Genomic DNA, 17770 nt, shown 5'->3' with positions numbered 1-17770 from the left:
ATATCTATGAATTTGGATGATGATAATAGATTGGATTTTTTTCTGAATTGTAATCAATGGCTTCAAACCTTTTCTTTCAATAAAATTGCATACTTTTTAACTTCTAAAATACTACAATCATTGGTTTTTTCAAGATTCATGTTTTCGCTCCTGTTAAGAGTGGTCCCTCCTGAAAATATGTTTCTTCTGCCAGCCTATGTGGAGATAGATCTTTATCACTTTTGGCAAGTACATCGCAGCTTTTGAGATAATGTGTCAAATAAACTGATCCAACGATCATCCAACTTTTGGTGCATCAACACAAACATTTTATCTTTATTTTATTTTATTTTCTTTATATCTCTTTACACTAGCGAAAGTTGAGTATAGTTAGTTGGTCTTAGTTCTAAAAAAACACCAATCTTATTTGGAAGTATGTTCTCAAGTCTAACTCCCATTTTGTCATTATGTTAAGGATGCAATTTGTTAACAAGTTTATTTGCACCCCAATACAAGACATCACTTAAAAAACTTTTACAATGCCTCTAACCCTAACCTTAAAAGTTATGCACGAATATGGGCAATAAATTATTACAGAAACAAAGCAGATGATGCCGAATTTTACAAAGATTTTTAATAATATAAGTAAATAACTTTTCGGTTAGTCGCCAGTAAATGCACCCTCGCAATTAGAATCTCTTTCACATCTCTTTGCTTATCCTTCACACATATGAAGACCATTGATGCCATAAAGGAGCTATGCTATATTTTCTGTCGAGCTGTAATTGCAGCCTAAAAAATATTCAAGTTTTCTCTGAGGTATACATATTTTGAAGCCCATACTTCTCCTAGACAACGCCAGATATTAACTCACGAATATTCAAAATTTTAATGAAGAATCAATCAATGATTGTCCAGCTACGTTGGAGCTAACAAACAACCATATGTTTTACCTACAGTGCATTTCATTAAGACATTGACGTCTGTAATTTCCCAAAACAACAGTGGATACAAGGATGGCTCGTATATATGGAAATTTTTACTAGAAAGAAATCAATGATTCTACATTCAAAAAAGACAATAGCCAGAATATGGAACACCACGCCTGCAAATTCTCAAAATTTGTTGATTAGCGTATAGGATGAGAACCATGACAAGAAACACTAAGACAAGCAAGTCCCTCTACTGATTGTAAACTTACCAAAAAGTTTTATCTTGGGAGTTAATATTACTAGTATGATGCAATCATGTGACAATTATAGAAATTTCATTCATGAGTATATTAATAGGACAAGCCAGCAAATTGAAAGCATCAAAATACAAATACAAATACAATGAAGGACCAACCAGAAACTTGTTGAACTTTACATTTAAGGATTTAATTGTTGCTAGTAGCATGTAACAGTGCTTGGCAATGCCTTAATTGCCCTCCTACCTTCTACCAAATTTTATTCATTTTTTTGCAAGGTAGATAACAAACTGATAACAGCCAAAGATACTGACATTAAATGTAGAACATATGGCACTATTCGCACTATGAAAGGAAAAATCAAAACATGTTCTATTTACAACCGATGAGTTAGTCCCTTGGCAAAGTCTACTGTTTGCAAAAGACAATACAAAGTAGGTAGAAAAGATGCTGGTGATCAGTGGCAAATGCTGAAAATCCTACGGTATTTTGGGATGTCATGAAAATCACATTAAACGGTTGAAGAGGCTTCATCTTATCTTTGGGAGATTTATCTGCCAGGATATCAGCGCCAATAAACTATAGATCCTATCATGCAGTGAGAAGCCAGTGGCTCATTACGAAAGTAAAATATCACCCTGCAAGATATGATCAAGCAAGCCAACAGAACTTTTAATTTCAGATTTCACCAAAACAAAACAACTTTCTCCTTGTTTCAACCATCTGAAATCAATGTTTAAAAAATTACAGGCATCAATAGAATCACATTAATGTCTGAGCTGCTATGCAAATAAACAATCTAAGATTACACATTTGAGGTTTTATAGTGCCTCGTCACTTTCAATCAAATCTAAAATGAGTAATATAATGCATTCATATCGATGCAAATATAAATGTACAACCCAGCCAATTCTTGAGACTTGCAATCTGTTAAATTGTTAATAAATACCAAGTTGATAGTTTATATTTCCCCAACAAGCTTTTGCAGTAACCATGCCGCCTTCACAACAAAATAATTGAACCTCATCCATTATCCAAAAAGTTGCTTCAACTTCATAAAGAATTATTTCTTCCGACGTTTAGGTTCCACCTGAATTGACAAAAGAAGCAATACAGTAGTAAGAAACATTCTACATATCACTTGCACTAATATAAGCAATGAGTGTGTGAGCGTGCAGCTATCACAAATTTTCAATGGCCAAGTGGAAAAAAAACATGCCAACAAACATGTAAAAAGACTGAAGGATCATTGAATTTTGTTTTTAAAAAATAAAAATAACAATTAAAACTGAAATCAAGAGCGAGTTTAGCAGTAGTTCTTAATATGTGGTAGATTAAGTCCCAATGACATCAAAGAAATGGTGAGATTGCAACTGATAATATGGAACATTTGTCAGCCAGAAGACCATCAAAAAATCTTGGAGAAAAATGTTGTTGAAAAGCATCACAATCATTTAAGATTGTCATGTTCCCTGCATGTTTATGACAAACACAAATAAAGTCGAAGAAACCTTTCATCTACATGCCCGACATTAGTCAGCTGAATCTATGAAATTCAAAATATATTCTTTTAAGCTAAATTATCCAACAAAGATGGCATATGATGTAGCTTGAATGTTCTCCCAACCTTGCATTAACGAATAAGATTTACACCCCTAAAGCGTTCTTAAGCATCAATTACTCATGGGAGCTATTTATCAATCATCATATATCTCTGAAGGCAACAAAGCTCGCTGCCTAATAAGTATAGAACTAGCAATATTAAGATGTGACATGCCTTTAAATGTCAATATCTATAGTGTTTAGTTTACCATAAAAATAAAGGTAATCAGGCAGCACAAAATCAAGCACCTGATGATCTTGAAAGGCACCATCATCACCATCATCAAAGATTGATTGGCAATACTTTCTTGCAAGACATGCTTCGCATATTCCTCAGTCTTCATCAATCTCCAGCAAGTGTTGAACCATACCTTTCTTGTTCACAAGACTATACGGTAACAATTCAAATGACCAAATTTCTTCAAATGACCAAATTTCTTGTGCTAAAATTAACCCTTTCGCTTGTGACTGAGAATGAAGCCACATTCTTTTGCTGCAATGCCTTCGAATCCATAGGTATTATTTGTTCTAATACCTCATGCCCCTAGTTAATGATTATAGTCTTTTGCATATAGTCAATTTTTAATGGGCGACCAGAGATTGATAGATAATAAGTATGTGTTATAACTATATAACTACCATGTATAATAAATACATTCTTGATTTTGTCAATTCTGAATCCTGATACCTTCCAGCTTCATAAGGACTACATCACTTTCCTTCTAGTGTTTTGTCATAAGAGAGCAGTTGGAAACTGAAAAACTATTCTGTAAGGATGCAAGCAAGCATATCAGCAAGACAAAGAAAGATCCAGGTATTCTCTCTTTGGAGTGAAAGCAAACAAAAAGACATCATGTGAGGGAAGCCACTGGAGATAGTAGCATTATCCAAGGAGTTCAGAGAGCATCATACCTTTTATACAACAGATGTAGAGAAGCAGAACTGTGGGATTGGAAAATCACAAATGAGTCAGTCACATTTCTAGCCGTACTAGTATTTTTATATGGGCCATCAATAATACATCACAATTGAAATCAAAACAAATCAAGAAAACTAGAAGTGTTTAATCACAGGTAACTTCAAAATCAAAGCTTCAGCTCCTTACAGGACCACAATAGCAGAAACCAATTGATTTTCATTAGAGGTAGCAGCTATGATATGTTAGTTATCTAAAGAACATAGAAGAGACGGGCACATATAGACGTCCTAAACAGGTAGGGAAAATGAGATGAAGAAAAGAATGGGAACATGGATAAAACAGAAAACAAGGTGGATGAACTGGGAGAACATCAAAGCTCAATAGTCCTTAAATAGTAAACAGCAAATTATAAATTATGAAAGTCAAAATTTCAGGTTAAACAAGTGGAGGAAGAGGCAACACTACATTACAGAATACGATCCCCTACATGAGCATGATAAAAAAGCCTGCATTGATGCAAGAATCATATGGAGAATGAGGATTCAAATAACCTGTGTAAAGACCAATATACACCATCTTAGCTATGAGACCAATGAATGGTCATCCCTGAAAGAAAGGGAGGAGAGATGGCGTATATTTTGTACCTTTGGGCAATGGAGATGGTGGTATTCTTAATGGAATCCATAGACTATAATGGTATTTGGGTTACCACCTTACCATTAGTTATCGAGATGCCTTGGAGGTTGATTCTATATCTACCCTCTCTGAAGAGGTGAGGATTGAAGAAAACAAATAACTTTCTGATAAGAAGTAAAAGGAGATGACAAAACCTACAAAAGAGACAACATATCATTCAGATCAAAACTTTAGCTCACTTAGAGATTATTCACCAATATTAGACCCATGTGACCTTTATGCATTGTAATGATAAGGCTGCATCAATTGATCAACTAGACCATTTTGGTCGAATGGATGTTAACAGAATCTGTCTATCCATTATCACCGAAAGCACCCATATCAACATTGCTGCTATCAACATTAAAGAAGCTTTTGTAATACTAAAACATCATGGCTTTGTGCTTTGATGTACATTTATATCTACCCTTGCTTTGTAGCATCATATCCTTGGTTCTTCACGTATTGCAATGTATTTGCATAGACACTGACAAGCAGCAAACATAATTCTCCATGCAATGAAATTTTGCATGTGTTAAGCCAGATCTAAGAAACCTATTAGAGAAACAAGAGACAAGGTCATTAAATGTTTTAAAGACCCTGACTCTAACAATTTAGTTGAAGCTATTGTGATCTACAAGAGACTATAATATGCCTTAAACCCTCTTTATAAGTATTTTCCTAAGAAGTGAAACTGTGGATTATAGACCATTGAAGTAAATAATTATTTGTTTGTAAGCCAACTTGTTATGTTTAAACATGTCAGCATTAAGTTGTTGAGTAACAGTTTGAGGTTCAGTTGTTGGCTGTTGTGTAACCGATAACTGTTACGTCTTAGTCATTCAAACAGCAGGTCTTATGTAAGGTAAGTGTTGTATTGGTGGTACTCCATGTACCGAACAAAATGTACCTAACACTACCAATATATGAAAACATTGATTAGTATGTATTCCTTGCATTGTACAATTACTTTGTTATTACTGCAATTATTATTCTGTGTAGTGTATAAATATTTGATCAAGAAACATTTTGGTTGGGTTGCCTTTGTAAATATGGGTCATCAAAATTGGTATAAAAAAATGTTGTTCGACAATATCTACTGACAATGACACTGAAATCATGACAACATAAATGGGCCAACCTATTGAAGAAGCAGTTGAAACCAAACAAGAACAAGAAGACAATCTCAGAAGAGACTTCAGGTATTTGTGGGCCTCGTTTGTACATGAAAATGTTAAAGAAGAATTTGGGAAAAAAAAAACAAGAACCACAAGATTCAATATGGAACAATTTTGCAGTAAGAGAAGAAGTTGACCAACTGTTTCATCACTTTTACCTCAACTACATGGCAGGCACTACATTGTATCACATGACCATGCTGAATGTGTGGTACAATGATAATAAATCTTCCCAACAGACAAGGAAAGGTATCATTATGAGGAAGAAGAAAAATAAGAGGATCAACATTGAACCCAAAGGAATTAAATGCCATTGATACTGAACAAAAGTGGGAATGAGATACATTAACGAGCAAAGTGACCAAAATATTTGACACTCTAACTGATTATTGGAACATCAAGAAAGCAGAAAGGAGCTGCAAGACGTGGCTCATCAAAAAAACCAAGGCCATTAGTACAGGATATTACCACAAGTAAAAGCCAAAACTTAAGTTGAAGCACAAGTAAAAGCCAATGCCAAAACCCAGGAAGGTGTCACTAGTACTGGGACACCATACACCACACACAACTGTTGAGTGCGTAGAGATTGTAAAACTAGCAAGTAGGGTTGGCAAGACTGGTAGAGTCTACAGGCTCCATAGAAGATCTAATGGAGCACAGTTTGACATTGATTCCTTAACAAAAGAAGAACGAGCTCCATACAAGACAAATATATGTGGGATTAAGGATTTGTCAATTGCAGATCCACAACCAGTAACACCAAGGCAGGTTGAGCAATTAGTAGTAGCACAAACAAGGAACCTTAAGTTGATCAAGACAATGTACATATTGCTGCTGGAGGAAGGATCAAGCATGGGAACATGTCAGGCAATGAAGAGGAATGTCCATCACAAACCTTCCATAGGAGGATCAAATTTGGAAGGCTACCTCAAAAAAACACCATGGGTAACCCATCAAGTCTACTCATGCAAAGTTAAGTTCCCACAATTTACTCCTAAAGAGCAAATATTACCAAAATTTACAAGTGATGGATTTGAAGATCTTGCAGGACATGTATTGTGATATGGATTATCAATGGGTAGATAGACAAGAGAAATTGATTGAGATGCTTTCCAGCCACATTTCAAGTGGCATTTCATTGATATACTGATATCCCAGATCCTGATAAAGATATCTGGGAAAAATCTGTACAGCAATTTTTTTGTATTGTGTTCAAATTTTCAGCCAAACCTTTATGTTTCGACAATCAAAGGTCATGTATTAAACTTTCAACTTGTTTGTCTATGTGGTCTTAGTCGTTTTTGTAAATACCTTTCCAGAATTGACAGACAGAACTATCAAGCGAAACAGTATAGAAGAGGTGAAAGATACCAATGCATTAAAACAGCAGGCCCATGTATGGATGCACACCAAACAAGGGAAAGATAAAAAAATTTGTTAAAAGATCAAAAGTGCATTAGTATACAGAGGAGACCAGACTCAAATTCAAATTTGTAGTTCAACTTTATGAGGTGCACACACATAAGTGAAGAATGAAATTGTCTTGATCAAAGTCTCCATTATTTGCATCAAGCATGCCAATGTGAAGGGGATATTTCCTATGATCATTCCCAAGGTTTTCTCAGCCATACTTATTAGAATATTGTAATGTTTCTTTAATGGTCATCTTAGTCATCTTAGTCATCTTTAGTTAGTTTCTATTTTCAGCTTCAGTTTACAATTGTTTCTTTTAGAAACATTGTCTCTTGTAAATTCTTTATATAGAGCTCACTCTATTGTTTAATAACATCAAATATTTTAACATAGTATCAAAGCAGGCCAATGGGATTTCATAAAATTTTGGCGAATTTTTTCTCAAAAAATTCATTACCTCTTCTTATCTGGAATTTTTTTCTAGAAATTTTTTTTTTTAATTTTTTATAAATTGTTGGAGGTTTTGTTGAAATCTTTGCAGAATTTTGTGGGCTCTTTTGGAGCTATAATTCGAAAAAAAATTGTGGCTTTGTGGACCTGTGTTTGCGGGCAGTTTGGGTGTTGCGCTTGAAGATCGTGGAGGTTTTATTCTGCTTTTTCATGCCCACCTGGTTTCTGTTTCGCAATTATGGTGTTTCAGATCTGCAACCCGCATTTGTATTCTGCATCCTGCGACCTAGGGTTTCAAATCCTTTGTACCTACGGTCTAGGGCTTCGTGGAGTCGGGCCTTGTTCGATGTCTTCATCTCCTTGCAGCAATGCGACTAGGGCACGCAATCTGCCTCCTTGTTTGGTCGCTTGGAGATGTTCTAATGGGTTTTAATAAAAAAATTTGATGGGTTTTAATAATTTTTTCCCTTAACAAATTCTGGGGGAATTTTAATAATTTTTATTCTAAAAAAATTATTTTTTGGGCTTTTATAATTTTTATCGTACAAAAATTATTCTGTTTGGTTTATAATTTTCTCAATAAATTAATGTAAGGGTTTTTCAATTTTTGCCTCAAAAATCATGTTGGGTTTTGCCTGATTTTATCCTCAAAAATCATGGGTACAGGTGTTCCTATCTTAGGGTTTTTACCATTCTTTCCGAAAAAAAACAATGCTTTGTAAACTTCAGTTTCTGGGTTTGGCAATTTTTTCTTCAAAAATTGTGGCTTCTTGAAGTCTGTTTTGGGGCGTCATGCTCATCTGCAAAAGTTTGTGGATGATTTGTGTTATCCAAAAGTTCTCTAGATTTTGGGAAGGGTCAATGGCAGGCTCATGTCGTAGAACGTTCTGAAAAGAAGGGGGCAGCCTTCTTTGTTTTTTTCTAGGTAGTTAGAACGATGACCATTCAGGGAGGGTATTAAAATATCATAATGTTTCTTTAATGGTCATCTTAGTCATCTTAGTCGTCTTTAGTTAGTTTCTATTTTCAGCTTCAGTTTACAATTGTTTCTTTAGAAACATCGTCTCTTGTGGGGAAAGATTGGGGGCATACCCTAGCCATCTCCTCTTTTTCATTTATTGCCCTAACTGTCCTAGAAACATTTCCAAGACAGGGGGCTACAATAAGGGGATTGTTGGGGATGTCTCAAACACTCCAAGACCATCCGAGGGAGAGCCCAACTTGAGCAAAACAAATCTTCTTGAGTAAGTTTGAAGCTGGAGAAATCAGCATTAGTGAGGAGTGAGAAGTGAGATAAAAGAAGTGGAAGAGGTAAGTGATTCTTCCATTTTTTATTTTTTTTCAAAGTTTAAAGAAAGAAGCATATGATATGTTTTTCTTTTTCTACTTTCAATTTGCACTTGCATTGTTATTTCAAATAACATGAGCAGCAAAAGTGAGAGTAATAAACATGAGATAGGAGAAAGAAATCAAAATGTTAAGAGTTTCAAACTCAGTGTGGAATTCATCAAGATGGGCAAGTGTGGGTGAAGGGAACAACCACAAAATCCATTTGAGTGCCTTTCCACCATTTTAAAACCTTATGCAAAGTGCCCTTTTAATTCCAAAAAACCTCTTCTCTGATTTGTCGCAGCCCTAGACAAAGATAGGAAGAAAATTCAAAGGGTAGCAAAGTGTGGTTGTGTCACATTTAAGAATCAAAATATATAGGGAGCTACACAAGTAGATTTTCATCTCTTGGGCCTTATAAGAAGGCATGAGATTAAGGTGTGTCCAAATATAAAGGTAATGAGGAGGTAGAGGTTCATGCTCATAGATTGCATATAGAGGTAGAAGCCAAGTTTAACAATGTGCCAATGCCAACAAAATTTGCATGATCAGCTATGCTTATGCTCTCTATAGTTGGTAGTGGTAGTGGTGATGTTTCTACAAAAGGAAAGAGAAAGACTATAAGAAGGCGGGGACAGTTGCAAGTATATTTAATTTACAAGCATGAAATGTGACAAAGTCTTCCAATGCCAGTTTTTTCTATGCCCATGCCATCCCATTCCATTTAGCAAATTCTCCTTACTTCAAACAAATGTTCAAGGATGTAGCTTTTGTCTGTCCCTCGTTCACCCCACTGGAGAACGTACCTATGCACTATTCTCCTTGACAAATAATATTCTGAGGCGAGTTTGGTGATGGAGGACATGATGCAAACTTGGATTAGAATAGGCTGCCATATTGTCATAGATGGGTAGAGCGATATTAGACATCAGCCACTCATCAATATCATAGTGTCATGTTCAACTAGATCTTATTTTCTTAAAGCTATGGATTGTTCTAGGAAATGCAAGGATGCAGATTTCCAATTTCATATATTGAGAGAGACCATACAGGAGATTGAGATCTCAAATGTTGTTTAGGTGGTCACTAATTCAGCATGTGCATGCAAAATAGATGGCATGATGATGGAGGGTGCTTATAAGCACATCTTTTGGACCCTGTGTTTTGTTCATGTGTTGAACAAAACAATGAAAAACATAAGGAAGATGGATTGAGTGCAACAAGTGGTGGCAGAAGCTAGAGATATTCAAATATTCATTTGCAACCACCACACTTCACTTGCTCACTTTAGGACCTTTTCAAAGAAATAATTCTTCAAACCTATGGAGACTACGTAAGCCAATTGTTTAATTTTCTTAGAGTAGATGCTTGAGGTGCAAGGCTCTATAGTTCATGATGCTTAATTCAAAGTAGACTTAATGGCCTGTTGCAAACACTGTTGAAGGAAAAAGTATCAAACACAAGATCCTTGATTATAATTGGCGGTCCACTGTGAGATAAGAAATTGCCAATTTTATTATTAGATTTCAAATTATAATTTTCTAACTTGTCTTTTTTTAATTATTTGTTTGTAGATAAATTTGCTCCATCTCACTCGTTGTAGATGTCATTAGATATACTAATGCAAACCCTCCTAATCTTGGAGATATTTATGAGACATTTGACAACATGCTTGGGAGGATAAAACAAGCAATTGGTAACATAAATCTTAAATTGGGATTATATAAGCAGCATATTAAGTCCATTGTTTGTGGAATTGGATCACTAGGAAGATTCCACTTCATATGGCAGCCTTTGTTCTAGATCCCAAATAGTATACACCCAAGACTGAGAGGTTGCCTCCTTGTGATGACAAAGGCCCTTTGAAAATGTATTTTAGTGAAGAATCAACTATACTTTGCACACAATAGCTTGCCTTTACTAATCTTACTGATCCAAGTTTCAGCAAACCAAATGTGAAGATAGATAGAGCTACATTAGCTCAAACTAATCCTATTGTAAGGCAGACATAACATAACAAGGATACACCAAAGTTAAAGATGCTTGCTATTTGCCTACTTTCACAAGTTGTCAATTCTTCTGTAGAAAGCAATTGTTCTACATACAACTTCATCCACTCTATCAAAAGGAATAGGATTACCTTTAGATGAGCAGAGAAGTTGGTCATGCATAGTGCTTTGCGGCTTCAATATTGTTAAACATTAGACTATTGATAGACTCCAATTTTACAATCAGATGTTGATGTTAAAGATGCCACCTAGATAGATGAGGAGACACAGAAAAGATTGGTGGCGGTGCATAGTGCTTTGCGGCGTCAATATTGTTAAACATTAGACTATTGATAGACTCCAATTTTACAATCAGATGTTGATGTTAAAGATGCCACCTAGATAGATGAGGAGACACAGAAAAGATTGGTTGGCGTTCCATTAGATGAGGCAATTCCTTGTAGTGTTAGTGACTTGAAGTCAATATTCCATTTTCATGCAGTGCTGGCAAATGTCCATTAAAAGCATCAGCATATTTTCTATGTTTTTGTGAGTTTGTCATTTTGTAGTTCAAACTTGCAGCCTTTGGGCATTTTGTTGTATTTTTTTAATTTTATATCATATACAATTCACGATGAATCATGAAAGCAATCAAATTTGAGTTTTGGCGTTTATTAATTTGTTCAACTCTCTTCTGAACTCTCAATTCAACTCTACTGTTGTGTATTACGGAACAATTTTATATAGCCATCTCTTTGTTGTACCCCAAACGGCCTCCAAAAATTCTGTCCCAAATACATATCCCCATATCCCCTTCCATCCTTGTCCCAAAAACATGGTGCAACAGAAGTGAAAACTTATCACTGCCTGATGTTTCCTTAATGATACACTTTTCACATCTGACAATACTAATGATTCTAATGATGAAGATGATGAAGATGCTAAGCATGAGGACCAGAGCAACCAAATACACCTCTACCACTCCCCAAGTGCATGTATCCCCGTATCAGGCACATTTGATCCCAAACCCACATATGACAAAAACATCTTGACTTTCCAACTAGGCTGAATATTGTGTGGTTTGATTTTAAAAAATCTAATATAAATCTTCTTAAGTTAATTTTTTTTTTAAAACTTCAATCATGCAAATTTTTTTTTTGGTAAACAAAATCTACACCAAAGGAGGAAGACAAATGAAAGGTTTTTCTATTTCAGCAACCCATTTTTCTAGGTTTCTTATAATTTTATATTTATATTATGTTGTTTAAGTGTTAGAGATTTTTAAAAAAATAAAATTTATTCTTTAAATATAAATAAAATTTATTAATATATATTTAATTGTCTATTCTTTACTAAATTATCAATATTTAAATTTTAATAATTAAATTTTTATCAGTAAAGTGCAGACAAGGGATCTGCTCACATTACATTGATTCAAAAAGCTTTTACAGAGATTTTTTTGCCACCCCATAACAGTAAGCAAAATGGGGTGATAGTAACTATTCTATCTTCCATTCCTACATGCTCCTAAAAACAAAATGGAGCATGATTCCTACTGTCAAATACAGACATTTACATTGTTTATATAAGCCTATCCACCATTAGCATACATATATCTACTACCCTAACTGCCATACATACTATCATAGTTCAATTCCCATTACCATTTTTTATGAAGTCCCGCAGCCAATCAAGCCCTCTGCCAGTGCAAACCCCGGAATGCACTTGAGAAATAGCACACATCCCTGCATATGGACAGTGTTGATGCAGGGTAGAATGCATATTTGTGAAAATAAGAGGATACTTCTCCACTGTCTGTTACTATATACGTTGTGATTTCATTGGAGGGTTAAAGTGCTGCTGTTACTTTGATAATTTGCTTATGATGTGAGTTTCAGCAACAATTCAATGATATGAGCTGGTTAAACATTCTGTAAAGCCCTAGGTATATATTAAAGTTGCACTTAAGACGGGTGTTGGTTTAAACACTTACACACTATATTACTTAAGTTTACTTAGGTAGGGTGTTTTATCCTTGTTAAAAACTTTATTTATTTTCTATATTAAGCAATTTGAAAATTAGAAAAAAGAATTTACTATGCAAACAAACCAATAAAATTTTACCATGTAATTTGGTCAATCAAAACTGAATGAGACGATATGGACAATAGAATCATTTTTTAAATTAAAAAATCTATAGACTAGAGCTTCTTTCCTCACAAAAGTGGAATAGGGAAAGGCAAATATGAATAATAGAGATAAACTCCATGCATGGAATTTATTAGAGTCTACTAGTCTCTATGTGTTCATTTCGAACCTCTGATTTCAGATTAATAACATCATGTTTATGTTTATGGTGAACTCTTTCATAAGATATAATCCTGGCTGTTATTTAAGCAAATTATGAGTCATTTCTTGCACTTCTCACATGGCATGAAATCCCATGTCCCCTTTCTAACATGGTATCAAAGGTTTTCTAACATGACACTCAAAAAACCATATGAAAACCTACGAAACCCTTTAATAACCCAAAATAGGATCAAGCAACAAATAAAGTTTAAACCAATACTATACCAAACATCAATTCTTGCGAGTGACTACGTCCATCTTCAGCTTTAGCACTACAAGCAATCCACACTTGAACCAAAAAAAAGGTCTTCAAGTTTATTTTCCCTACAATGTATTTCACAAGATTACTAGAGTGACTTATGTGTTTAAATTTCCATCATCCTTGCAATTCACAATGTCCTCCATGTCTCTTGCCTCAAGTAGCCAATCAAACTATCCATTCCACTGAGAATTAGGATCCTAGAATTGGACAAGGAGATCAAATTGATTTTTGAGCTTTATGCAGTTATCACCCACCACAGAGATCGTATAAGTTGTATATTTCTTACTGGACACCTCAGGTAGAAACAATTTCCCACAAAAGATGATACATGGGAATATGAACTACTCATGTAGCATGAGGTTCTACTCCAAAGTGAGAAATTATTGAAGAGGGAGAGCATGTAATTATTCATATTATTTTGTTCATAGTGTATGAGGATTGTTATTGAGTGGTCCACATGTAGCATGCATGGCGTTAAGTTAGATCAAGTTATGCAAGAGTGAATGAGTTGGGATTAGAGTTATTAAACCAATGTAATACATTTACTATAGGTTTACCCTCTCCTATTATTATCAAGCAAAAGAGACAGACTCCACAAGATCTGGAACTTACAAAAAAAGCCCTATTGCCAACGGGAACAGCAACCAAAAGAAGAAACAACTGAAAAACAATAAATATATAGACAAATGATAGAGAAACCAAAACAGAACACAACCATAGTTTAGCTTCTTAAGGCCTGAAGTTGCATGCCACTAGTTGGTAATAAAAATTGACCTGGTCCTCAAATGAACTTTCTAGAGGTTCTTCATCCAGCTAAATGATACCGGACCTGTGGGCAGAAAATTCAACTTTAGTTCTATTAGCCAGAACTCCAAATGTCTTTCTTTTCCTCTTCTGTAGTTTAGTCTGAAAGACAAATAGGCTAGTTGTTGAATTCTTAATTGTGTTTTTGCTAAATCCCACAACATCTGCAAGATTGCTATTCAAATTATCCTGATTTTTCTGAAGCGTAGACATCCTTTAATCAAGGTTTCCCCAATTATGAAGCATAGTGAAGAACTTGTTTACTTCCTCCCAAAAATCCTAGTCAAAAGCCCCATTGTTATTGCCTCCTTCAGTATTATGATATTATCCTTTACTTAAGCAGTTTGAATGTCTTGCATTCTGGTTTTAAGATTCTAGAGCTGCCAAAGAAACCACTTCAGAATGTTATTTTGGAGGTCACAACTCTCTTCTAAGGCTCAAAATACAATTAAGTTTTCTCCAGAGGAAACTGGTATTATGTATTGTGTTTTCTGTTTTATTTACTGCATTTTCCTTTCTATATTTTGAATACTTCTTGCTGCAAGTTGATAGATCAATAAGGCGGGGTATGCTAAGAGTAGAATGCACAAGCTAGTTTAGGAATTCATTGCTAATGCATCACTAGGGTTAGTAACCCAGTGGTCTATGGATCGACGGAGACCTACAACTCCTATCACAGGTAAGAGGCAAATATTCCATAGATCAACGACTAGAAACAAGTTCACTTAATTAGAAAAAAAAGTACTGAGCAGTCCAAAAGCTACACTCCCAGTGATATCAATAGCATTTAAAGGGTTCATTACCTCCATTGCATAGTATCAATTTGAAATATCTATTCAACACCACAGATTGTGATCTTGAATTCACCCTTAAAATTACATATGGACCACAGAATTCGTAAAACCCTATACTTACAGAAAATGCCAATCTATAATAACCTGAATTTCTTAAGAAATTTCCTTCGACAGACTTCAAATTTGTTGGATATATTTACCCAAGAATGTGTCATCTAAATTGCCAAATTGGGTATGGTAACGGGAACGGGTACATGGGTACAAAACGCTGGTACAGCAGAAATTTTTTAGGGGGTTGGGTATGTTTTCGATACATCCATACAAAAATAATATATATATTGTATACAATAGAACTAAGTTTAGAATGTCATATACCAATACATATGCTAAACAAAACCATTACAGTTTTTAAATTTTGCATCATGACATACTAATTTAAACTCAGTTTTCAACATCAAAAAGATCAAACTAGAATCTCATGATAGACAAGTTCTGAGTTCACTAATCAGCACTGTAGGTGTTAAGAATATCAAAAAGATCAAACTAGAATCACTAAACATTTTGAAAACATTTTGACATTTAAAAACACGAACCCCGGACGCACCCACAGGAGATTCGTTTCAAAATCCAATTCCAGTACATTTCATACCTGGAATCGCCCGAAAAATCCCACGATTCAGCAACTTAGTGTGTCATAATTACACGTCATATCTTTAAGCTTTCCTAAAGTAAAATCTTCAATTGTCTAAACCAGAAGAGTTCGGTTCTAATAGGTAGGCTGTGTGCTTTACAACTTTCACTACAAAGAGCTCTAAATTCTGTCTGATAAATTTCAATGAGAATCTATAATTATTAATCACAAAACAGAAATTTTAGCTTGTACACTATTAGGATATCGTGTTCCCTCATAGTTTGCTGCATTAGTACACTAGTTACTAATATTACACATCAACTTTGTGAATCTTCTAAACTTAAAAATGATAAGTGAAGTCATAAAAGATTTTTAAAACAGATAAGAAAAAAATTTCATAAATAAATTATAGCTTGTCAACCTTGGGAATTCATTATCTCCCACTTTTTGGTGTTCAATCTAATTATTTCATAATCAGTCTTATTATGTGCTAATGTGACTGATGAATTTATCAGTAAAATTTGTCATCTTTAAAATTCAAAATAAAAAAGTTAAAAAAATACATCAACAGTACATTACATTATTATTTATTTCTGCTGAGAAAAATTTAGTCTCACCTTTACTTCATTGGGTGGTGAAATTGGATGAGAGTTGCGTGACTTTTTATCATCATCCTCAGATGAACAGTCAGAACAGACAAAATGTTCTAATTTTTTCGCTTGCTCTATAGTCATATCCACACATGATGGGTGAAACCTGGATGAGAATAATATGAAAGGTTTTAGAAAGTCGAGAAAAATCACAGTCCATACATAATTGACAGCAGAAGTTTCCAAAACTAAATATGCTAATAAAAAAAATATTATATCTAACCTGTATGTATGGACACCCAATATGTTATTTCTTAAGATATGAAAATTGAAAATGCATCTAATAATAACGTATAGAACAATTTGAATTAAGATTCCTCCCAAAAAAAGCCTAAAGTTTATTCTTTAATCTAGTACAGTTACAATACTATACGAAGAGTACTGCTGCAGCATAAGTGTAAGAAAATAGAAATTGTTACAATCTTAATCTAGAAAGATGCATTTTAGGTTTTCCCAATTATAGGTCCAGGATCCAATTAACGATGCATATTCTATTAAATTGTTGCATGATAATCTTAAGATTTATGTGGAATGATTCACTTATTGTAGTACACACTTATCAAGCCTATATTTTTTAAATGTTACAATTGTGCATTGTAGAGTGCAATGCTTTATAGCTGAAAATACCCCTGAACTTTAAATAAACAAATATCAACCTGAATTTTCACTCAAGAGATTATTGCTAAAATAAACATGATGGAATCGGCCAAGAGAACAAATGAGTATTTGCTAACATAAGAAATAACACTTTGAAAGTGGTTGTTGGACTAACCCTAATACACCATGGGTAGCCATTCTCATAAAATTTATGACACTAATGAAGTAGAAGATGAAACTATTTTCTTTTAACATGCCCCATCTTAACAATGCAAAAATATTTCATCACCCAATTTCATAACTCAATTGCTCTTCAAAATAATTTAGCTTACAATAATTATAAGAGTCTGCATACCCTTCACTCCCAACATCTTCAAACATAGAAAAGATATTATAAGAGAATTTATGTTTCATCCTTGTGTTTATGAATGGCTTCTAGTAGTATTTTGTTTCCCTTTTTCTCTTGTAAGGTGCCTTATAATCAGACACTTTGAAATCAGAAAACAAAGAGGATCGCAATGACAACAACAATTAGAGCTTCAATTGTGTATTACTCAGCCAAATTGAAGACAGATAATATTTGTATGCTTGAATGATACATTCAAACCGATCCCTCAAACTAGCTTGACCTTAAAGAGAATTAAAAGTATTCATCATAATCATTGTCATAAAGTCAAAAAGTTTCATAAAGTGGGCTTGTTTTTTTATAAGAACTTATAAAAAATAGTGATAGTTGCAGATGAAATTGTTGTCAAATATTTGAAGTAGAAAATCAAGGAGTTAACCCTATCAAAAAAAATATATATTGCTTTCTAAAAAACCTCTGTTGATTTTTTATTTTGAGCTCATAGGGCTCAAATGCTTATGTGCACTTCTTAAAATCACCCAATTCAAACCTTGGTCACACACCACAAATTACCACCCCAATGTATGCTACCAGAATGGTCACACCCAAAATGAA

The 17770-nt window shown here is 34.3% G+C and overlaps 1 protein-coding gene across 2 annotated transcripts in view; it reads right to left on the bottom strand.

Moving 5' to 3' along the window:
* Nucleotides 1–1816: 1816 nt before the first annotated feature.
* Nucleotides 1817–17770, bottom strand: part of LOC131030403 (chromatin remodeling protein EBS) — a 33670-nt gene continuing 17716 nt past the window's right edge. For both annotated transcript variants that reach the window (XM_057961228.2, XM_057961229.2), the window contains exons 4-5: nucleotides 16180–16318; nucleotides 1817–2258 (exon numbers count right to left, since the gene is read on the bottom strand). In XM_057961228.2, coding sequence (XP_057817211.2) covers nucleotides 2232–2258; nucleotides 16180–16318 — 166 coding nt within the window. In that variant the 3' untranslated portion in view covers nucleotides 1817–2231. The remainder of the gene's footprint in view (nucleotides 2259–16179; nucleotides 16319–17770) is intronic.

The sequence above is a fragment of the Cryptomeria japonica genome, chromosome 7, assembly GCF_030272615.1.
Source record: "Cryptomeria japonica chromosome 7, Sugi_1.0, whole genome shotgun sequence".
Taxonomy (NCBI): Eukaryota; Viridiplantae; Streptophyta; class Pinopsida; order Cupressales; family Cupressaceae; genus Cryptomeria; species Cryptomeria japonica.
The sequence above is the reverse complement of the archived record's forward strand: the minus strand, read 5'-3'. Positions and strand labels throughout refer to the sequence as shown.